At 40.6% G+C, this 26,173-nt stretch overlaps 1 protein-coding gene across 1 annotated transcript in view; it reads left to right on the plus strand.

The window, feature by feature from the left end:
* Nucleotides 1-26,173, plus strand: part of LOC126257778 (probable G-protein coupled receptor Mth-like 10) — a 283,999-nt gene that overhangs the window by 252,471 nt on the left and 5,355 nt on the right. The window contains exon 6 of the mRNA XM_049955589.1: nucleotides 11,836-11,928. Within this exon, the coding sequence (XP_049811546.1) occupies nucleotides 11,836-11,928 (93 nt within the window). The remainder of the gene's footprint in view (nucleotides 1-11,835; nucleotides 11,929-26,173) is intronic.

Here is a 26,173-nt window from a genome sequence, read left to right on the forward strand (position 1 = left end):
TCGACGCAATTGCAGGTCCTGTAAAGTCTTGTTCCAGATTACGGAATGGCACCCTGTTGTTAGAAACACACAGTGCCCTCCAGGCACAAAAATTGCTGCGTACCTCACTACTACACACTTTCCCTGTCCGGGTGGAACCGCACCATACCTTAAATTCCTCGCGTGGAGTTGTTTATACACGCTCCCTCGATGGACTGTCTGACGAAGAAATTCAGCACTACCTGTCAGACCAGGGCGTAACGGCTGTTCATAGGGTTATGAAAAGGGTTGACACGAAGATCATTTCAACCCGCACTGTCTTTTTGACATTTGACAAAGTGCAACTCCCATCGAAAATCAAAGCAGGCTATGAGATAATTTCCGTTCGTCCTTACGTCCCAAACCCTACGCGTTGCTATCGGTGCCAGCGATTCAATCACACCAGCCAGTCCTGTTCTAATCCGGCCAAATGTGTTACGTGTGGCAGGGATGCCCATGAGGGTGCTTGTCCACCTCCATCCCCTCGCTGCATCAACTGTATGGGTGACCACGCTGCTTCCTCTAGAGATTGCCCAGTTTTTAAGGACGAAAAGCTCATCCAGGAAATAAGAGTGAAGGAAAAGGTGTCGACCTTTGCTGCTCGGAAGTTGTTCGCCAGTCGACAGCCCACCGTGCCTCAGACAGGCAAATACAGCACTGTCCTTGCTTCTCCTCGGCCAACAAAGGAGGCGGCCACGCAGACTTGCGACCTCACCTTTAGTGCCACGGTCGTCCGATCGGCCAGCGCAAAGATCGCCCGTTCAACTTCACCACTTTCGCCTGCCCACTCTTTGGCTCACCCTTCGTCGGGTTCTGCTAAATCTCGAGCCCAAAAGTCAGACACCAAGTCTTCGAAGAAAGAGCATACTCGTGAAGAGTTTTTACGTACGGCAACTTCACCACCATCGGTTCCTCCTTCCTCTAAACCTCATACTTCCAAGAAGGCTCCAAAGAAACCCAGTTCCTCTCCTTCTCCGCCAAGGCGTGTCCCATCCACAGCGCCACCTGGCGGAAATCGCCCTCGGCCGTCTTCTGTGTCGCCGAGGCGCACTGCTGGTGGCCGGTCAACCGGCCGATCGCTGGTGGCAGGAGCTGCTCCTGACCAACCTATGGATCAGGATCTTCTGCCTTCGGCCGAATGCCATTCCATGCTGTTAGTCGCAAGCTCTGAGCAGTCGTTGAGTTGACAGCACCCTTGGTCACATTCCTCCATTTTCTGTTCACCCTATGTCCATTATCCACTGGAATATCCGCGGCATTCGAGCCAATCGGGATGAATTGTCGATCCTCTTACGATCCTACTCGCCGGTCATCTTCTGTCTTCAGGAAACAAAGCTGCGTCCTAATGACCGCTTTGTTCTCCCTCATTTTCAGTCCGTCCGATATGACCTCCCCTCTGTGGAATGGAAGGCACTCCAGCCCATGGAGGACTCATGATTCTTCTCCATGATACTCTCCATTATCATCCAATCCCCTTAGACAGTTCCTTTCAAGCTGTCGCCGTCCGTCTTTCCCTTTCTGGATACACGTTCTCTCTTTGTACTGTATACATTCCATCGTCCACACCAATGGCACGAGCTGATCTCCTTCATCTTCTTGGTCAGCTTCCACCCCCCTATTTGCTGGTTGGGGACTTCAATGCCCACCACCCGCTTTGGGGATCTCCACATCCTTGTCCACGTGGCTCCCTATTGCTAGACGTCTTCCACCAAGCGGATCTAGTTTGCCTCAACACTGGGGTCCCCACGTTTTTGTCTGCCTCCACGACAAATTTATCTCATTTGGACCTTGCGATCGGTACTGTTCCGCTTGCTCGGCGCTTCGAATGGTTCGCCCTTGATGATACACACTCGAGTGACCACTTTCCATGTGTCCTTAGGCTGCAGCCTCAACTGCCATATATGCGCCCGCGACGCTGGAAGTTTGCCCAAGCCGATTGGACACTTTTTTCGTCTCTAGCGACATTCGATGACCGTCGCTTTCCCAGCGTCGACGATGAGGTCACACATATTACCGACGTTATTCTTACAGCTGCGGAACGTTCCATTCCACGCACCTCCGAATTGCCCCGGCGCCCCCCAGTTCCTTGGTGGAACGAGGCATGCCGTGACGCAATCCGTGAGCGGCGACGTGCTCTTCGCATTTTCCGTCACCATCCTACTTTAGCAAACTGTATCCGCTATAAGCAACTCCGTGCGCGATGCCGTCGCGTCATCCGCGATAGCAAGAAGGCAAGCTGGCAATTCTTTATTAGCTCCTTTAACACCTTCACTCCCTCCTCGGAAGTTTGGAGTCGGCTTCGACGGTTCTCAGGCGCGCCTAGTTTCTCCCCGGTCTCTGGGCTCACTGTCGCGCATGATACCTTAGTGGACCCCGTCGCAATTTCTAACTCATTGGGTCAGCACTTTGCTGAGATTTCGAGCTCTTCAAATTACCCGCCAGCGTTTCTCCCGAAGAAACGTGCAGCGGAAGTGCGACCTCTTGCTTTCTCCTCTCAAAATCGCGAAAGCTACAATACTGTTTTCTCCATGCGGGAACTCCAACATGCCCTCTCTTCTTCTCGCTCCTCCGCCCCTGGATCGGATGGTATCCATGTCCAAATGTTGCTGCATTTATCAACCCATAGTCTGCGTTACCTCCTTCGCCTTTATAATCGAATTTGGACCGACAGTACCTTTCCCAGACGATGGCGGGAAGCTATCGTCGTTCCCATTCCGAAACCTGGAAAGGACAAACATCTCCCCTCTAGTTATCGCCCCATTTCTCTCACGAGTAGTGTCTGTAAGATTTTGGAGCGTATGGTGAATTACCGTTTAGCTTGGTGGCTGGAATCCCGCAGTCTTTTAACACCTGCCCAATGCGGATTCCGAAAGCATCGCTCTGCAGTTGACCATCTTGTTGCTCTCTCCACTTATATCATGAACAATTTTCTCCGGAAACGCCAAACAGTCGCAATATTTTTTGATCTGGAGAGAGCATACGATACCTGTTGGAGGACAGGCATCCTCCGCACACTGTTCTCTTGGGGCTTTCGAGGCCGGCTGCCCCTTTTTCTTCGCGAATTTATGGCAGAGCGAACATTTAGGGTGCGGGTGAACACTACTCTCTCCCGTACTTTCTCTCAAGAAAACGGGGTACCCCAGGGCTCCGTGCTGAGTGTTGTACTGTTTGCCATCGCTATAAATCCAATTATGGATTGTCTCCTTCCTGACGTCTCGGGCTCCCTCTTTGTGGACGATTTTGCGATCTACTACAGCTCTCAACGGACCAGCCTTCTTGAACGACGTCTTCAAGGATGTCTCGATCGCCTCCACTCTTGGAGCCTCGAAACCGGCTTCCGTTTTTCTCCCAGTAAGACCGTTTGTATTAATTTTTGGCGACGTAAGGAGTTTCTTCCGCCCTCCTTACATCTAGGTCCTGTCAACCTTCCGTTTTCAGACGTCACTAAATTCTTGGGTCTTATGTTTGACAGAAAACTGTGCTGGTCCTCCCACGTTTCCTATCTTTCGGCTCGCTGTCTGCGAACGCTCAACACCCTCCGTGTCCTGAATGGTACCTCCTGGGGAGCGGACCGAGTGGTCCTTCTCCGCCTCTATCGCGCCTTAGTGCGCTCGAAATTGGACTATGGAAGCATCGTCTACTCCTCTGCTCGGCCGTCTATTCTTCGGCGTCTCGACTCTATCCACCACCGTGGATTACGTTTAGCGTCTGGAGCTTTTTACACTAGCCCTGTGGAAAGCCTTTATGCTGAGACTGCTGAACCTCCGCTGTCCAATCGGCGAGCGGTCCTTCTGAGCCGTTATGCTAGCCATCTGTCTTCCATGCCTGCTAATCCAGCCCACGACCCTTTTTTCGACGCCTCCTTTGATGTAGGGTATGCAGGCCGCTCCTCCTCCCTACTACCCCCGGGAGTCCGCTTCCGTCAACTGCTCCATTCTCTTTCCTTCCGCTTTCCTAAAACCTTCTTGACAACTTGGGGTACAGCACCGCCTTGGCTTCGTCCCCGGATCTGTCTGCTCCGTGATCTTTGTCAATTTCCCAAGGATGGTACGCCTTCACTTGTTTATCGTCGGGCATTTGCTGCTCTATGTGCACAAATGACAGACGCCACCTTTATTTACACCGACGGCTCGAAAACATCGTTGGGTGTAGGGAGTGCCTATATTGTTGGCGACGCCCCAAATCACTTTCGGCTTCCCGACCAGTGTTCTGTTTATACTGCGGAGCTTTTCGCTGTTCTCCAGGCTGTCCACTACATCCGCCGCCATCAGCGGATACAGTACGTAATCTGCTCAGATTCTCTCAGCTCTCTCCTCAGTCTCCAAGCTCTTTACCCTGTGCACCCTCTGGTCCACCGGATTCAGGACTGTCTGCGCTTGCTCCACCTGGGGGGCGTCTCGGTGGCGTTCCTCTGGCTCCCGGGACACGCTGGTATCTGTGGGAATGAGGCGGCTGATATAGCAGCCAAGGCTGCAGTTTCTCTTCCTCGGCCAGCTATTCAGTCGCTTCCCTTCACCGATCTACGGAGCGGTTTATGTCGCAAAGTTGCTCATTTATGGCATGCGCATTGGTCAACACTTCCCCGCAATAAATTGCGGGAAGTGAAAGCCCTTCCTTGCGCTTGGACCTCTTCCTCCCGAACGCGTCGTCGGGAGGAGGTAATTTTAGCTAGACTCCGGATAGGGCACTGTCGTTTTAGCCATCGGCATCTTTTAAGCGGCGATCCTCCCCCACTCTGTCCCCACTGCTCTCAGCTGTGGACGGTAAGACACCTTTTAATTGAATGCCCCTATTTTAATCCGTTACGCTCCCGTCTACAGCTATCGCCTGATCTATCGTCGATTTTAGCAGATGACACGCGCTCAGCCGACCGCGTTCTCCAGTTTATTAGTGACAGTGAAATGACGTCAGTCATTTGAAGTTTTATCGGGGACCATCAACCCCTCTCTGTAGTGGACTTTTAAGCCTTGTTTCTGCTTTTCGTGTCCAATTTTTTGAGTTTTGTTCCCATTTTTGCTGTTTTCCATTTTCAGTTTTTATTCTCTCCTCAGTCGCGGACCGGGCGCTAATGACCATAGCAGTTTTGCGCCCTAAAACCAAAATAAAAAAAATAAAAAAAAATCTATTCCAGGGGCCTTGCTTCGATTTAGGTCTTTCGGTACTCTGTCACATCCTTTTTGATGTATCATATCTCCCATCTCATCTTCATCTTTCCTCTTCTCTTTCTATGATACTGCCTTAAATTCATTTCCCTTGTATAGTCCCCTTACATATTCCTTCCACTTTCCAGCTTTTCATTCTTTATGTAGTACAGATTTTCCATCTGAGCTCTTAACATTCATGCAGCTGCTTCTCCTTTTGCAGTGCTCTTTTTCATATACTTGTAGGTGGTATCTATCTTTCCCCTAGTTACAAGTACATGCTTCGATACACTTGAATTTGTCCTCTAGTCATTCCTGCTTAGCCATTTTAAACTCATCTCATTTTTAGACATCTATATTCCCTTTCACTTGTTCCATTTGATACATTTTTATATTTTCTTCTTTCAACAATTAAATACAATATCTCCTGTGGTATCCAATGATCTCTACCAGCTCTTGTTTTTTTTAACCATTTGATCATCCTGCTGCCTTCACTATTTCATCTCTGAAAGCTAACTGTTCATCTTCCACTGTATTCTTTTCCTTTGTATCGGGCAATCATTTCCTAATGCTCCCTTTGAAACTCTCAAATGTTTATCCAGCTCTCTTCTCCATAATTTCCTACTTTTTGCACAGTCTTCATTTTTAATCTGCAGTTCATAATCAATAAATTAAGGTCAGAGTGCACATCTGCCCCAGGAAAGGTCTTAGACTACGAAATCTGGTTCTGGAATCGCTCTCTTACCATTAAATGATCAATCTGAAACCTTCCAGTTCTCCTGGTGTCTTCCACATGTACAACCTTCTTTCATGATTCTCAAACCAAGTTTTATGCTCTGCAAAATTCTACAAGGCTGCTTCCTCTTTCATTCCTTTCCCCCCTGTCCACATTCTCCCATTATTTTTCCTTGTCGTCCTCTTCCTACAGCCAAATTCCAGTCACCTATCACAATTAAATTTTCCTTTCCCTTAGCTGTCTGGATAATTTATTTTATCTTTACCGAGTGAAGTGGCGCAGTGATTAGCACACTGGACTCGCATTCGGGATGACGACGGTTCAGTCCCATGTCTGGCCATCCTGATTTAGGTTTTCTGTGACTTCCCTAAATTGCTCCAAGTAAATGCCAGGATGGTTCCTTCGAAGGGGCACGGCCAACTTCCTTCCCCATCTTTCCCTAATCCGATGACCTAGCTGTCTGGTCTCCTCCCCCAAAACAACCCAACCCATCTTTTCTCTCATGATATAGTCTTTAAATCTCTTCATCTGCAGAGCTATTTGGCATATAGATGCGTACTTCTGTGGTGGGTTTTGGCTTTGTGCCTGTCTTGTCTATGATAGTGCATTCATATGCTGCTCATAGTAGGTTACCTGCATTCCTATTTCATTATTTATTATTAGACCTCTACTCCTGCATTACCTTTATTTGATTTTGGAAAGTCCGGGGTGGAATGTAATAATGTACTGTATTTGATTTTGTATTACAACCCAGTACTCACCTGATCTGAAGCCTTGTTTGTCCTGCCACTGAACTTCACTAACCCATACTATATCTAACTTCAAACTATCCATTTGTATTTTAAAAATTTCTAACTTAGGTACCTGATTAAGGACTCTAACTTTCCACACTCTGATCTGCAGAGTGGCAGTTATGTTTCTCCTGATAATGATATACTCCTGTGTAGTTGCCACATGGATGGAGATCTGGGTGGGGTACTATTTTACCTCCAAAACATTTTGCCCAAGAGGATGCCACCTGCATTTAACCATGCAGTCAGGAAAAGTAATGGGTAGTTTCCCCCTTGCTTTCAGCCAATCACAAGCTTAGATTGAAGAAAAGAATACAAATTGTATTAGGAACAGTCAAATGAAAACAAGACATTTAAAAAATAAGTAAACTTTATTATTTTAAAAGTAACACATTAATTCCACTGTGAGCTAAAAAGGTCAGAGCCTTCATGGAAAAATGTTTGCGGTCGCAGACGAAACTATGATTGTACCCAGCCATACACCTCTTAGTCCAAAGCAAAATGTAAATCAACAACCATGTATGCCTTTCTTCATGGCTCCAAAAATATAGAAATTGCATGGGGAGAGATCAGGATTGCATGGAAAATTTGTAAGGGCTCCCAAGTAAAACTTCTGCATTGTAGCCGAAGCAACCTTGACAACATGTGGGCGCACCCACAGAAGTTTTGCTTGGAAGCCTTTGTACGGCCTCCTTACAGTCCTGGTGTCTCTACATGTGGTTTCCATATTTTTGGAGCCCTGAAGAAAACACTCATGTCTGTTGATATGCTTCAGATGAAGAATTGCATGGCTAGGTATAATCATGGTTCCATGGGCAACCACAGGCATTTTTGCACAAAGGCACTCACTGTCATGTCTCAAACTGTGATAAATGTGTTAACAATTATGGTGATTACTTTTAAAATAATAAACAGTTTAATTATTTTTTCATTTGCCTCATTTTCATTTGACTGCCCATTATATTTAAATATTTATTAATAAAATCACCAGCTCAGAATGAAAATAGGCTCATTGTATTAACAAATTTCAGGGATCACTTTCTTAGACATTATTTATTACATTGAGGCACACACAAAAAATTGATTTTCAGATGTTTGAAGATGTGCTTTAGTGTTTTTCATTACCAGATGAAGTGCTGCAGCTGTACTGACTTTTGGAGGAGACTCACTGCACTGCACCACTGAGATAGCTGGCATTTTCAGCTGGCTGCGTGCTGCTTGTGAGAAGGAGGTTGGCTCATCAAAATGGACTCTGGGTGTACTGAACAATCTTCCAGCATATGTTAAAGTGCCACACACAAGTTGCAGCAGTAAAGTGTGACACGTGACACAGTAAGAGTGTGCTCTCTCTCTCTCTCTCTCTCTCTCTCTCTCTCTCTCTCTATCTCTCTCTCTCCCCCTCACCCCTGCATTCTGAAAATCTATCTGCACTGTACATGTCAGTACATTACAGTCATAAAATGCAGCTCCAATACACCATACTAGGCAAGGTGTCAGTTTCATTTCTAATAAACTGATTTTGTACAAATACTTTTTGCCCATCTTACTTTATTTTCGTATTTTACTTATTGTAATCAAAATATCAGATTGTCATTTTGCTGAAAGGCAATTGTGTGAACATCTTCTCACAGCACTGTTTGCACCAACTCTCAGAATTACTTTAATTTAACTATAAACATAGTTACCAGTTGGTTGAATCCTGACTCTGCAGAATCTTGGATTGTCTCACAGTTTAGTCCCCTAAAACACTAAATACTAACTAAACCTATGGTTCTGTAGAACACCCTTTTAGAACCATTGATCTAGGGGATACCCAGTAGTTTTTATTGACAAACTGAATGCAAATTTCATGTATGATATGATAGGGACAAATGATGACTGCCACAAGAGGACTTGGCGAGCATGGATTGCCATGACTGATGCTCTTAAGAGTCATAGAACCAGTGTTGCATTTAGATGTAGTTCTATATTCAGTATTACTACTAGTGCCATGTGCTAAAAATCTTTCTGAAAGTAGTTTCGCACTAAACCACTAAAGAAGAAATGTTGTTATTAGAATCATCTTCACGCGCAGCATTTATGATACAGCTTATTCTACATTGGTGAATATGATTTCAGGGCAAGTTGCAGTTCTTTAAAATAACTGGTCTTTATGTAGATTTACATCATTATGTTACATTTGGATAGATGTAACCATCCATCACATGGACACAGGCATTGGCAAACACTGAATAAATATTTTTTTGTAATCTGATAAGTGATAGTATACTCAGTTAACATAATCAGTTAAATACATACATGGTTATGAATATGTAATTTGGGACATCAGAAGGAAACTCGGAACTCATCACTTATGTGAGATATGATAGCTGCAGTAGGCCGGGGAATGGAATCGATGTGACCTGTTGAAGAGTGATCATGCACTTGACCGAAGAAATTTAGGTGATCTTCAAAACGAAAATATCAGTAGGATCAGATCTAAATGAGGGTTCTGCTTTTTTCAGAATAAAAATCCAACATCTCAACCACTGTACCACCTCATTCAATTCCGTCTGTTGTAATCTTGTACACTTCATCTTGGCCCAAACTCTTTGCCTTTACAAATGTCTGCTTGTGTCTGTGTATGTGAGGATGGATATGTGTGTGTGTGCGAGTGTATACCTGTCCTTTTTCCCCCCTAAGGTAAGTCTTTCCGCTCCTGGGATTGGAATGACTCCTTACCCTCTCCCTTAAAACCCACATCCTTTCATCTTTCCCTCTCCTTCCCTCTTTCCTGATGAGGCAACATTTTGTTGCGAAAGCTTGAATTTTGTGTGTATGTTTGTGTTTGTTTGTGTGTCTATCGACCTGCCAGCACTTTCGTTCGGTAAGTCACATCATCTGTGTTTTTAGATATATTTTTCCCACGTGGAATGTTTCCCTCTATTATATTCAATCATCTTTTACTTTTATTTTTACTGGCAATAATGATATAGTAATAAACTGACTCGCTCCAGTGGAGGTAGCGCATATAAATTTTCTTTATGGTTGGATGTTTTAAACCTAGGGGGACATGATATGAACAGTGCCAAGTGCAAAGTGGTGTTTGTGCAGCACTAACAGGTGATCACTCTCTTTAATGTGTTTATGGATGAATCCAGTACTCCTGGAGGGTGCATCACCAGTGGTGGCCAGTTGCTGGAATAGCAGATTTGGACGAGATGTACACCTGTTTGCCACATATTAGAAACATTCTAGCACAGAATTTGTCAACACATGTGGCTTCCTATTTTTAATATGGTACTGCTCTAGAAAGTGCTATTAGATTGTCTCAGTTCCCTCATATAAACCTCCCCATTCCTGTTTCTTTAAAGACTTGAACTCCTATATACAAAACAGCTTCAAACGTTTGAGTTCAGTATTTTATGTGAAGAATGTATGGAGAGAAAGTTTAGAAAAGCATTGTTGACAGTCAGTAAGTACTCTTGTTATGAAACATTGAATGAGTATAGTCAGTTATTTGTGCTTCATTTTAAGGAAAAGCTTGTTTGTCACGCATCTCAATATTTGACATCATACCTCCTTAACTTGCACCATACAATGATATAATTTTGCAAGTACATTCATTGATATATGTAGATATTGTCTGTAAAATGTATTGTGAAGTCAGTTGTAAAGAAGGAATAAATTAAATGGCATACCTGATGCCGAAGTTCTACTGCATGAACATCACAAATATACTAAGCGGTAATCATTTTTTTTTTTCTATTATTAATTTGTGGGAGATGTCAGTGGGGAAAAAAGGCTGATGTTGTGTGTAAAGGTTGTTGGAAGTTGCTAAGTGCTCTCATTCTCAGATCTATATGAATATTGTCTGGGTAATTTGCACCCCGTGATTTACACTGCTTCAAGATGACAGAGCCTGTACGTGCAATTACCTGTCTTACCATGTTAAACCTTTAGCATAAGATTATACCTCTTAATTAGTAGATTATGACTGCTTTTTGAATTATATGAAACACTGAAATCAAATTTTTGTTGCCCCTGGAACACATTAGATAGGCAATCTGCAACTAAGACTGTGTGACAATGCACCCAGTTTGCCATTTAGTCATATGGATCTGAGGCGGCCACTTATGCTCAGGTAATGTACAAAACTCAGAAATGTATCACTTTCACAATTTTATTCAATTCTGATCTGTGTGAACTGAAAACACTTTTTGTGACAAAGTAGAATTTGATATTTGTTGAGCATATAGGTGTTATAGATTTTTTTGTGCAATTAGTGGGAATGTACGTTGGCAAAAACCAGCGACAGAAGTGTGACTTTGTTTTTTCGGGATAACTGCGATGGAATATGCAGTGACAAAATAATCTCAGTACTTTTATTTTATTTTTGTTTGGAATTTTGTCAAGCTGGGCTCAGGGGAACGAGCATTTTGGGTGCATAAAAAATGAACAGGAAATCTTAGTAAAACCTATGTACTTGAATAAAATACATGAAAAAACAAATAACAACTCACCATTAGTCTTCCAAAACATTAAAAATACTCCATAAACCCTCCTCCTCCTCCTCCTCCTCCCCCTCCCCCTCCCCCCCCTCCCCCCTGTAAATTATCATATGGGTGACCTTAGTTTCTACTAAAATCATTAATCACTGTTATTGGAGTTTACACACAGACATGATGATTTCTCATAACTAATTCTCACAATTGCTAAAAGACAAGCCTGAATATTTGAAGTCATTATTTGTTGAACTCTCTTCAATTTAATAATGGCAAAATGCTAAATTATATGATTTCAAGTACTACTTTACCACAATTACTATACTGTTCCCAAAAAAGCACTTCCTACTGAAACAGTGTAACACAGTCATATTTTTTCATAGATTTGTTTCACGTTGTTCTTTACGTATATAAAGAGAGAGACTCAAATTACATTGCAAACACTGGCAAAATTATATTTAAAAATTAATAAAAATCTGAATTGCATGACTTGTACTGACTGCTTACAGAAAATTGTCTTATTTAAATTATTACAGTAGTGTTGCAAGTCCTAAAAGCTTCGCAGAAGTAAAGAAGAAATAATTCGATGATAATAGCTCTTTGAGCTGCCATAGACCAAGCTTAATACAGCTGCTGTACCATTTTGAATGTTACATCTGTTGCAGATGCCAGCTGTACACAAAGCTGTCACTCATCATGGGTGTCACATGGCTGTTGGAGGTCATCTCATTTGCCACTGGGACTGATGGATTCACATGGTATGTTTTCTTAACATCTGCTGTTGTCTTCACATTCTAATGGTTCTGCTAATGTTCTTAGATGTATTGTTTATTATTTGGACCAGTTGAGATATCAATTCAAAATATGTTTACCTGATGTCCTTTTACTGGCACCAAAACCCATTCCACTGAATTTGTTCCTAATTTCACAAAAGTAGGAGATATGTGCTCTCCTCTGTGTCTGCTGCATCAGTTCCAGTACAAAAGTAAAAGAAAACAAGGATTTTCATGGAGTAACGTGCTTTATTTATATTCATACAATGTAAACATCGAACTGGCAGATGGGTTAAAGGGTCTACATCAAAAGTTAGTTAGTTTCATAATCCATCTATCATTTTGCATGATAAATCATAATGAAGAGGAATGAGTCATTTTACATTCACTCCACGATGTGAGTTAGTAAATTCCTATCTACCACTTTTACACATTACAGTAACAGAAATTCTTCTGCAGAATAGGAGGAGTTGTCAAAAAGAAACTTCTTCAGATTATTTCCAAATTTTGCTTTGCTGCCTGTCAGACATTTTATATCACTGGGCGAGTGATTAAAAATTTCAGCATTGTGCACCCATCTGTATAGGATTATTTACAATAAACTTGATGAGGAATAAATATACTGCAAACCAGTAGTCACAAAACCCAACTCCTCAAACAGATGTCTACAAGATAATCATGGGCAAGCACCACATATTATTCTTACAGCATGTTTTTGAGCAATGAAGACCTCCTTCCTTAAAGATGAATTACCACAGAATAGTACTCCATATGACATTAATGAATGAAAATATGCAAAATATATCCACTTCCTGATATCTCACTTCACGAGATTTCCAATGATTCTGACTGCAAATGTGGCTGAACTGAGTTTTTAGGAGTTTCAAAATATGCTTTCTTGAGTTTGTTCTCATCACTATGGACACCTAAGCATTCTAAAGTTTCCATCCGATTTATTATTTCCTTACCATGTCATACACTTATAACTGATGTGGTACCCCTAGATGTGCAGAACTGACAATGTTGTGTTGAGGGCAAGACCATTCACAGAAAACCAGTCAATGATACTTTTAGGATTTCTTTTGTTTTTGAATATATGTTTAGATTGATTACAATACTAGCAAAATCTGCAAACAGAACTAATTTTGCTTGCTGTATATTATACAGAAGATCATTTACATATTGAGGAACAATAATGGATCTAAGCTTGAGCCTTTGGGTACCCCAGGTCCAGAAGCACATCAAATTGTTTGAATTACTAAGTACAACTTTTGGCATTCTTTTGGTTAGATATGATGTTGTCCATTGTTTGGCTGTACCATCAGCACCATAAAACTTAAATTTTTCTAGGAGAATACTGTGATTCTCGCAGTCAAATGCCTTAGACAATTTACAGAAAATACAAATTGGTACTTGTAAAATTTTGGGAGTGAACATCTAATGGTATTCCCAGTAGAGCAACTCTTCTGAAATCCAAACTGTGATTTGGTGAGTTTATTATTAGCTCAGCATATTACTGCTGCTAAGATGAGAAACGAATGTGAGTCAAATGAAACCCTTAAATTTGTAATAACAAATACATCATAGACAGATCTCCTAAAAAATCATCTGTGGCCTGCAATCAAATCAAAGCAACGTGGATTGCTGTCAGCAGGTGTCCTTTTACAACATGACAATGCAAGCCTCCACACTGCCCATACAACAGTTGCAACAATCACAGACCTGCATTTTTAGTATCTTCCTCATCCACCATACTCACCAGACCTTGCCCCCAAGTGATTTCCATATGTTTGGACCACTCAAAGACACAATGTCAGGAAAGAAGTTCCGTTCTGATGAAGAGGTATGCCACGCAGTGCATGAGTGGTTGCGCGAACTACCAAAAGAATTTTTTTCTAAAGGAATTTATGCACTTTGTAAGCATTGGAGGACTTGCCTTGAGCATGGGGGAGATTATGTTGAAAAGTGATACAGCTTTGTACAACTTCTGCACAATAAATAATATTTAAAAAAATATTTAAGGTTTTCATTTGACTCACCCTCGTACTATTCTGGACTAGATTACCTTCTCAAAAATTTTGGAAAATGATATCAGCAGTGAAACAGGTCAGTAGCTATTGATATATCTCTTATCACATTTCTTAAAGAGAGGTTTAACAATGGCATATTTCAGTCTCTCCGGAAAAGTGCTTTTAGTTCCTGATGTATTAAATATTTCAAATAAGACCAGGCTTACTATATGGAAGCAAGTCTTTAATACTCCATTGGAAACAACAGATAAGCTTTTATTTTTGAGAGTATGTATAATTTTCTAAATTTCATATAAAGAAAGTGATGATACTTTCATATGATTAAATATTATGAGAGTTTCTTTTTCAGTATAAAGCTGTGATTTTTTCCCCTGAACTGTTTGTCCCCATGCTTTCTACTGCACTCCTAAAAAATCATCTGTGGCCTGCAATCAAATCAAAGCAACGTGGATTGCTGTCAGCAGGTGTCCTTTTACAACATGACAATGCAAGCCTCCACACTGCCCATACAACAGTTGCAACAATCACAGACCTGCATTTTTAGTATCTTCCTCATCCACCATACTCACCAGACCTTGCCCCCAAGTGATTTCCATATGTTTGGACCACTCAAAGACACAATGTCAGGAAAGAAGTTCCGTTCTGATGAAGAGGTATGCCACGCAGTGCATGAGTGGTTGCGCGAACTACCAAAAGAATTTTTTTCTAAAGGAATTTATGCACTTTGTAAGCATTGGAGGACTTGCCTTGAGCATGGGGGAGATTATGTTGAAAAGTGATACAGCTTTGTACAACTTCTGCACAATAAATAATATTTAAAAAAATATTTAAGGTTTTCATTTGACTCACCCTCGTACTATTCTGGACTAGATTACCTTCTCAAAAATTTTGGAAAATGATATCAGCAGTGAAACAGGTCAGTTATGTTGAAAAGTGATACAGCTTTGTACAACTTCTGCACAATAAATAATATTTAAAAAAATATTTAAGGTTTTCATTTGACTCACCCTCGTACTATTCTGGACTAGATTACCTTCTCAAAAATTTTGGAAAATGATATCAGCAGTGAAACAGGTCAGTAGCTATTGATATATCTCTTATTACATTTCTTAAAGAGAGGTTTAACAATGGCATATTTCAGTCTCTCCGGAAAAGTGCTTTTAGTTCCTGATGTATAAAATATTTCAAATAAGACCAGGCTTACTATATGGAAGCAAGTCTTTAATACTCCATTGGAAACAACAGATAAGCTTTTATTTTTGAGAGTATGTATAATTTTCTAAATTTCATATAAAGCTGTGATTTTTTCCCCTGAACTGTTTGTCCCCATGCTTTCTACTGCACTTAAGAAATAATTATTAAATAGATTTGCTACCTGTGACATGTCATTTATAGCCCTTCCATTCAGTTCAATAGTAATTTTTTTCTGTTGTAGTACTTGTTGTGTCTCTAGTTTCACTACATTCTGTATAGCCTTAAGTCTGTTGTCAGAATAACTGATTTCTGACTTGTGTGCACCTTTCTTAATTTTTTGAATAGTTTCTGCAGTGTGTAACTACTGCAGAATCTCTAGTTGTTCTTACCAACAGATGCACTTCCCTTTTCCTTTCACAAGATACTTTAAACCCTCTAGTGATTCACGGTTTTTTACATGGCTGTTTAATGTCCTCTCTGGTTAGCTTATGGAAAAGCTACTTTCAAATAATGATACAAATTTATCATGGAACAGATTAAATTTTATGGTATTATTTGGTTTCATGAACACAAGCCCTCATTCCTCTGAAGAAGAACACCAAACACCCTTGTTGGGACACCGACTGTGAGAATGCACTCGTCACTAGGAAAGTTGCATATCAGAAATACAATAGCAAAAAATCCCCAGAAAATTTACAGGCTCTCAATGAAACACAAAAAACAACCGCAAAAATTATCAGACAAGACAAGAGAAAACTGATGAAAGAACAGTTGGACTCCACAGAAGACAACTTCTGTAACTACAACACTAGATTTCTACAGGACGTTTTCAGGGCAAATCTGAGGACACACACCACCAAACCTCTGATTCAGGAAAAGTGATGGAAAATTGGCACTGACAAATAAGGATAACTGCAAAGTGCTGGCACAGTATTCCTCAAAACTTCTAATTTACTAAGAACCCACAGAGAGATTCACAGAGGAAGAACCAACAGAGTAGCACACAGACTCACTACCCCCCCGATACAAGAGGATGTCCACAGATAAATCCTCAGACTCGAAAACAACAGAACATCTGGTGAAGATAGTATAGTGGCCGACCTACTGAAATCCCTCAGACCAAACTCGCTTAGAGAACCCACACAGATTATCACATGCATCTGGACATCAGAAAAGCTGCTAGATGACTGGAAATGCGCACTGATTGATCCATTACATAAAAAAGGCAACCACACAGATGTAAACAATTACAGGGACATTTCCCTGCTATGAGTCACATACAAGATCCTTTCAGCATGCCTAGTCAGAAGGACACATAACCAACTGGAACACAAGATGGGCAAGTACCAGGCAGGCTTCCGACCTGATCGTTCCTGCACAGAACAAATCTTCAATTTGAAGACTATGCTGAAAATCAAAGCCATCAGAAATACACCAGTCATGTGCACTTTTGTTAACTTTAAGAAAGCATATGACTCAGTTGACCTCCACTCATTGTTCAACAATTTATATGAACAAAGTTTGGACAACAAGACACTGCGACTGATCAAACAGACACTGACAAACACGACATCAAAAGTGAAATTTAGGGGGAAAATCTCTGAACCATTTCAGATGAGGACAGGTGTGCATCAAGGTGATGGTCTCTCACCACTCCTCTTCAACCTAGTGTTGGACAAAGTAATTAAGGTATGGAAGAAAGAGCTGAAATTACAAGGATACTGGAAGCCAGTGGGACTAGGATGACCCAAGGATGAACTGCAAATGGGCTGTTTAGCCTTCACGGACAACCTGGTGCTACTTGCAAACAACGAAACCACAGCAGTCAGCCTGGTAGAAGGACTCAGAGTGGGCAGGAAAAGTAGGGCTACAGATTTCCTTCCAAAAAAACAGAGTTTTCAGCATACTGAATTTAAACACAAAACATGGAAAGATCAACAGAGTAACACATTTTAAATACCTAAGGGAAGTGCTCGAACTGACAGGAAAGGAGAAAATTATGCAAAACACCAGGTTATTGGAGATAGAGAGAGCCTTATACAAAACACAGAGTATCTACAACAAAAAGCGTCTGTCCACCTCCATCAAAATTCATCATTTCAATACTGTAATCAAACTTGAGGTGCTACACGCCTGCGAGACACTGATGCTACACACCAAGGGCAACTTAGAGAAGATCCTCACAGAGGAAAAGAAAACTGTTGGACCAAAACTCACAGATAAAGGATACAGGCTTCACTACAGAGACACCACAGAGAAGTTGTCCAACCTTGCAGCGGACATCAGAAGAAGGCTACTAAAATTTTATGGCCACATCAGCCCACAGACAAAATTGTCTGTAGAGAAAAGATACACAAGTGGGAAGTAATGTTAGAGAAGGCAGGACCTAAAGACCAAAGTGGTCCGAAGAAAGGAAGAGGGTGTTTAGTGAACGAATGAAAGAATACTGGAAGAACAAGTAGTCATTAATGCTTTGTGTGCTCTGATAAAGGCCTGTAATGTTTGTAATACTACTACTAAATCTAAATAATAATAATAATAATAATAATATTTTAAAATATAAGAGTATAAAACATAAAACATTAAAGGGCAATGTATTAATTAATAGAAGAATACTGATGTTAAATGCCATGAACAACATACTGAGTAAGCAGCAACAGCCGGCTGAGACACATGCAGAAACAGGGAAGTAACAGATTTTGTGACTTTTACGAGTTCCTAATGAGGAAAGAATTTTATAATGTCATCTGTATGCTTTAATAGTTCAGTTTCTTGTGTTTCTGCGTGTAAATTTAATATCTAATAGCCACAGTTCCTGTGTTGGAAAGTAAACCAATTTTGCAACATATTAAAAGTTCCTAATCAGGGGCAAATTATTTAGTTTCACCTGAGTGCTTTGGTAGTTAGGTTCTTGAATCTCTGTGTAATAGTCTAATTTATTAGATACAGTTCCTATGTTTTTGTCAGTGCCTACAGTAGAATTCTGCAGCATGTGCACATAGTCCATTTATCTGGGTAGTTTAGTTTTCCACAGTATTTAGTATGGATAGGAACTGTTATCGTTGTGTGTGGGTGTGAGCCGAGTTGGTAACACTTTTCTCCTAACTACAGGCTGTGATGGCTTTGGTTACACAGTTTGAAGCTGCAGTGGATAGGCACCACTGTTGTGGGCCGGCCATCCAACAGACGTCCAGCATGTCGGAGTCCTCCGATCGGTCCTCACTACTGGCCAGCTCAGTTACTGCTCGCACTGAGGTTGACCCCTCATCTGTGGTCAAGTGGGATGTTGTTCTGGTGTAGAGCAGGCAGCAAAAGACTTCCCAGGGGGCTGCACGTAAGGCCTACCCGGTTAGTCTGACAAACAGGTTCCAGGTGCTGTCTGTGGCTGACACTGTCGCTGAGCCAGATGCTGTCACCTGTCCTGTTTGAGAGGAAACCTCTCAGCCTGCAAGATCTGGACAGTCACAGAGGGTGAGATTATTGACAGTTGGGAGCTCCAACACAAGGTGCGTTATGGGACCCCTTAGGGACATGGCTCCAAGAAAACCAATGTGCACTCCATGTGCATACTGGGAGGAGACATTCCAGATGCTGAATGGGTCCTCCTTGATGCCATGAATAGCACAGGGTGCAGCCAACTGCATGTGGTGGCTCACCCCGGTACCAATGATGTGTGTCACTTTGGATCAGAAGATATTCTCTTTGGTTTAAAGTGGCTAACAGAAGTGGTAAAGGTTGTCAGTCTTGCTTGCAAGATGAAAGGAGAGCTGACCATTTGCAGCATTGTCGATAGGACCGATTGCGAACCTCTGGCACAGAGCTGAGTAGAGGGTCTGAATCAGAGGCTCAGACGGTTCTACAACCATGTAGCCTGCAGATTCCTTGACTTGCACAAAAGGATGGTTGGGTTTCGGGCTCTGCTGAATAGGTCAGGAGTCCACTATACACAGGAGGTGGCTACATGGGTGGCAGGGACTGTGTGGTGTGGAGTGGGTGGTTATTTAGGTTAGAGGTCCCGGGAAAACACAAAAAGGGGTTCAGTCACATAGGGTGCAGGCTGAACACAGGAAGAACGTAGATACAGGGACCATTGGTATAACAGTTGTAAATTGTCACAGTTGTGTTAGGAAAGCACCAGAGCTTAAAGTGCTAATAGAAAGCACTGATGCTCAAATCGTTATATGCACTGAAAGTTGACGAAATCTGGATATAAGCTCAGCTGAAATTTCTACAAAGAACCTAAGGTGTTCTGAAAGGATAGGCTGAACACGGTTGGTGGTGGCATGTTTGTTGCTGTTAGAAGTAGTTTATCCTGTCGCAAAAATTGAAATAGATAGTTCCTGTGAGTTAGTATGGGCAGACATCATTGTTGGCAACCAAAATAAAATAATAATTTGATCCTTTTACTGACCTCCCAACTCAGATGATAAAATTGGTGAAAGATTCAAAGAAAACTTGAGTTTGATTTCAAACAAGAACCCGACTCATACGAGTATAGTTGGAGGTGACTTTAATTTACCCTCGATATGTTGGCAAAAATACATGTTTAAGTCTGGAGGTAACGCAAAAGACATCCAAAATTGTGAAAAATGCATTCTCTGAAAATTATTTCAAGCAGTTAATTCATGAGCCCACACGAATAGTAAAGAGCTGTGAAAACACACTTGACCTCTCAACAACAAATAATCCTGAGTTAATAATGAGCATCAAAACAGATGCCGTGATCAGTGAACACAGGATTGTTGTAGCAAGATTGAATACTGTAACCCCCAAATCCTCCAAAAATAAACGAAAAATATACCTATTCAAAAAAGCAGATAAAAATTCATTTGACACTCCCCTGAGAGACAATCTCCACTCTTTCCAAATTAACAATATAAGTGTAGACCAGATGTGGCTTGAATTCAAAGAAATAGTATCGGCAGCCGTTGAGAGATTTATTCCAAATAAATTAACAAATGGTGGAACTGATCGTGCTTGGTACACAAAATGGGTCAGAACACTGTTGCAGAAACAACAAAACAGACATGCCAAATTCAAATAGATGCAAAATCTCCAAGATTGGCAATATTTTACAGAAGTTTGAAATTTAACGCGGACTTCAATGCAAGTTGCTTATAATAGTTTCCACAACGAAACTTTGTCTCAAAATCTGGCAGAAAATCCAAAGAGATTCTGGGCTTATGTAAAGTATGCTAGGGGCAAGACGCAATCAATACTTTCTCTGTGTGATAGCAATGGAGATACTATCGAAGACAGTGCTGCCAAAGCATAACTACTAAACACAGCCTTCTGAAATGCTGTCGCAAAAGAAGTAGTAGTAAATATTCCAGAATTCAAATCAAGAACAGCTGCCAACATGAGTAACGTAGAGGTAAATATCCTCGGAGTACCTAAATCACTTAATAAAAGCAATTCTTCTGTCCAGACTGTATACAAATTAGGTTCCTTTCAGAGTATGCTGATGCAATTGCTCCATATTTAACAATCATATACAACCATTCGCTCAACAAAAGATCCGAACCCAAAGACTGGAAAGTTGCACAGGTCACACCAGTATTCAAGGAAGGTAGTACAAGTAATCCAATAAATTATAGGCCCATATCATTTATGTCGATATGCAGCAGGATTTTTGGACACACATAGCATTAAAACATTATGCAGCAGTATTTTGGAATACATATTGTGTTCAACATTATGAATTACCACAAAGAAAATGGTTTATTGACTCACAGCCAACATGGATTTAGAAAACATTGTTCCTGTGAAACACAGCTAGCTCTTTACTCGCATGAAGTGTTGAGTGATATTGACAAGGGATTCCAGATTGATTCCTATTTCTGGATTTCCAAAAGGCTTTTGACACTGTACCACACAAGTGGCTTGTAGTGAAATTGCGTGCTTATGGAATATTGCCGCAATTATGTGACTGGGATCATGATTTCCTGTCAGAGGTCACAGTTCGTACTAACAAGGGAACCTCCCCATCGCACCCCCCTCAGATTTAGTTATAAGTTGGCACAGGGATAGGCCTTGAAAAACTGAACACAGATCAATCGAGAAAACAGGAAGAAGTTGTGTGGAACTATGAAAAAAATAAGCAAAATATACAAACTGAGTAGTCCATGCGCAAGGTAGGCAACATCGAGGAGGGTGTTAGCTTATGAGCGCCGTGGTCCCGTGGTTAGCGTGAGCAGCTGTGGAAGGACAGGTCGTTGGTTCAAATCTTCTCTCGGGTGAAAATTTTAATTTTTTATTTTCAGATAATTATCAAAGTTCAGGCTCTCACACATAATCAACTTCGCTCTCCAAAATTCCAGGACATGTTCAGATTTGCTTGGACATATACAGAATTTGACGGTCTACGCACGGAAACATTTGAAAACGTAAAAAACATATGTTTTGACAGAGCACAGGGGAAAACTGTGCGACTCTGAAACTGTTGCATTCATTTGATGCAGTTTATGTGACAAACTCTTATGTTTTCAGCACTTTTTTTGGAGTGATTATCACATCCACAAGAAAACCTAAATCGGGCAAGGTAGAAGAATCTTTTTACCCATTCGCCAAGTGTGCAAGTTAGGTGGGTCGACAACATATTCCTGTCATGTGACGCACATGCCGTCACCAGTGTCGTAAAGAATATATCAGACATGTTTTCCTGTGGAGGAATCGGTTGACCTATGACCTTGCGATCAAATGTTTTCTGTTCCTATTGGAGAGGCACGTCCTTTCGTCTACTAATCGCACGCTTTTGCGGTGCGGTCGCAAAACACAGACATTAAACTTACTACAATGAACAGAGACGTCAATGAATGAACAGACAGATCGTAACTTTGCGAAAATAAAGAAAGTAAAATTTTCACTTGAGGGAGGACTCGAACCAAGGACCTCTCGTCCCGCAATTGCTCACTCTAACCATGAGACCACGGCGCTCGTAAGCTAACACCCTCCTCGATGTTGCCTACCTTGCGCATGGACTACTCAGTTTGTATATTTTGCTTATTTTTTCATAGTTCCACACAACTTCTTCCTGTTTTCTCGATTGATCTGTGTTCAGTTTTTCAAGGCCTATCCATTGTGTCAATTTATAACTAAATCTGAGGGGGGTGCGATGGGGAGGTTCCCTTGTAAGTGACGGAAAGTCATTGAGTAAAACAGAAGTGATTTCTGGCATTCCCCAAGGTAGTGTTATAGGCCCTTTTCTGTTCCTTATCTATATAAATGATTTGGGAGACAATCTGAACAGCCCTCTTACGTTGTTTGCAGATGACGCTGTTGTTTATCGACTAATAGTCATCAGAAGATCAAAGCAAATTGTGAAATGATTTAGAAAAGATATCTGTATAGTGAAAAAATTGGCAATTGACCCTAAATAACGAAAAGTGTGAAGTCATCCACATGAGTGCTTAAAGGAATCTGTCAAACTTAAGTTACACGATAAATCAGTCAAATCTAAAGGCCATAAATTCAACTAAATACCTAGGAATTACAATTACAAACAACTTAAATTGGAAGGAACACACACAACATGTTGTGGGGAGGCTAACCAAAGACTGCATTTTATTGGCAGGACACTTAGAAAATGTAACAGATCTACTAAGGAGACTGCCTACACTCTGCTTGTCCGTCCTCTTTTAGAATACTGCTGCATGGTGTGGGATCCTTACCAGATAGGATTGACAGAGTACATCAAAAAAGTTCAAAGAAGGGCAGCACGTTTTGTATTATTTCAAAATAGGGGAGAGAGTGTCACTGAACTGATACAGGATTTGGGGTAGACTCATTAAAACAAAGGCGATTTTCATTGCGGTGGAATCTTCTCACGAAATTCCAATCATCAACTTTCTCCTCTGAATGCGAAAATATTATGTTGATGCCGACCTTCATAGAGAGAAACAATCAGCATGATAAAATTATGGAAATCAGAGCTCATACAGAAAGATATAGGTGTTCGTTCTTCCCGTGCACTTTACGAGATAGGAACAATAGAGATTTGTGAAAGTGTTTCAGTGAACCCTCGCCAGGCACTTAAATGTGATTTGCAGAATATCCGTGTAGATGTAGATGAATGCATAATCTGTATCTATTATATAATGAGGTTGTCAATTCTAATGGTGGTCTACCATATTATGCCAAATTGGTCAGATTAGATTAGATTAGATTAGATTAGATTAGATTAGATTAGATTAATACAAGTTCCATGGATCATGAATACGATATTTCGTAATGATGTGGAATGAGTCGAATTTTCCAATACATGACATAATTAGGTTAATTTAACAACATACTTAAGTTAATATAACAACTTTATTTTTTTGTGTTTTTTTGTTTTTCTTTATTTTTTTTATTTTTATTTTTTATTTTTTTTAATATTTTTTTTCTTAATTTATATCTAAAAATTCCTCTATGGAGTAGAAGGAGTTGTCATTCAGAAATTCTTTTAATTTCTTCTTAAATACTTGTTGGTTATCTGTCAGACTTTTGATACTATTTGGTAAGTGACCAAAGACTTTAGTGCCAGTATAATTCACCCCTTTCTGTGCCAAAGTTAGATTTAATCTTGAATAGTGAAGATCATCCTTTCTCCTAGTATTGTAGTTATGCACACTGCTATTACTTTTGAATTGGGTTTGGTTGTTAATAACAAATTTCATAAGAGAGTATATATACTGAGAAGCTACTGTGAATATCCCTAGATCCTTAAATAAATGTCTGCAGGATGATCTTGGGTGGACTCCAGCTATTATTCTGATTACATGCTTTTGTGCAATAAATACTTTATTCCTCAGTGATGAATTACCCCAAAATATGATGCCATATGAAAGCAACGAGTGAAAATAGGCGTAGTAAGCTAATTTACTAAGATGTTTATCACCAAAATTTGCAATGACCCTTATTGCATAAGTAGCTGAACTCAAACGTTTCAGCAGATCATCAATGTGTTTCTTCCAATTTAATCTCTCATCAATGGACACACCTAAAAATTTGGAATATTCTACCTTAGCTATATGCTTCTGATTAAGGTCTATATTTATTAATGGTGTCATACCATTCACTGTACGGAACTGTATGTACTGTGTCTTATCAAAATTCAGTGAGAGTCCGTTTACAAGGAACCACTTAGTAATTTTCTGAAAGACAGTATTGACAATTTCATCAGTTAATTCTTGTTTGTCAGGTGTGATTACTATACTTGTATCATCAGCAAAGAGAACTAACTTTGCCTCTTCATGAATATAGAATGGCAAGTCATTAATATATAATAAGAACAGCAAAGGACCCAAGACTGACCCTTGTGGAACCCCATTCTTGATAGTTCCCCATTTTGAGGAATGTGCTGTTCTTTGCATATTATGAGAACTACTTATTTCAACTTTCTGCACTCTTCCAGTTAGGTACGAATTAAACCATTTGTGCACTGTCCCACTCATGCCACAATACTTGAGCTTGTCTAGCAGAATTTCATGATTTACACAATCAAAAGCCTTTGAGAGATCACAAAAAATCCCAATGGGTGGTGTTCGGTTATTCATATCATTCAAAATTTGACTGGTGAAAGCATATATGGCATTTTCTGTTGAAAAACCTTTCTGGAAACCAAACTGACATTTTGTTAGTACTTCATTTTTACAGATATGTGAAGCTACTCTTGAATACATTACTTTCTCAAAAATTTTGGATAAAGCTGTTAGAAGGGAGATTGGACGGTAATTGTTGACATCAGATCTATCCCCCTTTTTATGCAAAGGTATAACAATAGCATATTTCAGTCTATCAGGGAAAATGCCCTGTTTTCTTGCAGGTTATTGGAGGCAACTAAACCATAGTTATTCTGTTAATGGATTATTAAAGCGTTGTATGTAGACTTCTTATTCCATAACTATTCTTTAAGTGTGTTGTGAGGACATTTCTTCGTATGTGGTACCGTATATATCGATTTCTTATAGAATGTTTAATAATTTACCTTTTTCTCCTTTATGAAGAATGGTAAGTTTTTGTTGGTATCATTAACAGAAAGCTTGTCTTTTCTTAAATTAGCACTGAATACCAAGAGACTAGCTTCACTATTCAATAGGAGCAGAGGACCCAGTCCATTCCTCGTAAACACAGCCTACATTATTATGGAGCCACCATCAGCTTGCAGAGTGCCTTGTTAACAGCTTGGATCTGTGACTCCATGGGGTCTCACCACACTCGATCCCTTTTTCTGCAGTTAACTGACAAAGTATTATCTTTTTGGTACTGGTGTTCAAAAAGCTTTTGTCTGCAAGCACAGATCAGTTTTGTACTTTTAACTCAGAAATTTAAGAACCCAAATGAGTAAATTCATGTGCTGCTCTCCTGTTCTCTCAGCACTGTTTTTTGCCTACCTTGTATTTGATAATTCAGTAGTAAAATCTCATTCTTCGAATGTCGGTCATGTTGCCATGTAACTTTGCTCTAATGTAAGTGGCTGCAAAATCCTCATATGATACAAATTCGTATGATGTCATGCAAAGCAGTAAACCCATGAATTTTTCCTGTTTCATAGTTGCATTAAAGATCTGTGTTTAACCTTTGTTACAAACTGTAAATACTATATGTATTTCAGCAAGAAATGGAGACATTAAAAGTTGATAATGGGGTCCATTCTGCTGGGGAAATATCATACAAACATGTGCTCTGCTATCAAAAGTTTTGGAAACAATGCTTCTTTAAACTTGCATGTGCATTTCACTTACTATCTCATTGAGATGATAGCAGATGTTTCCAGAATGTTTGATAGCAGATGTGTTTGCTAATTAAATTTACAGTTGTGTTAATAGAGACTCCCTCTAGAATACAGCCATTCCAGAAATACAAAACAGTAGTAAAGTGTCTTGTAGCCCACTTCATGTATCATATAAAAATAGTGCTTGGCAGCAACTGATCTTACCAGTTGCCCTTACTGTGCCGGTCACATCTGTCTATACCAATACAATAAGCAAGGCCACACCCAGCAAGGGCAAGAGAGAGCAGTTCAT

The sequence above is a fragment of the Schistocerca nitens genome, chromosome 1, assembly GCF_023898315.1.
Source record: "Schistocerca nitens isolate TAMUIC-IGC-003100 chromosome 1, iqSchNite1.1, whole genome shotgun sequence".
Lineage (NCBI taxonomy): Eukaryota > Metazoa > Arthropoda > Insecta > Orthoptera > Acrididae > Schistocerca > Schistocerca nitens.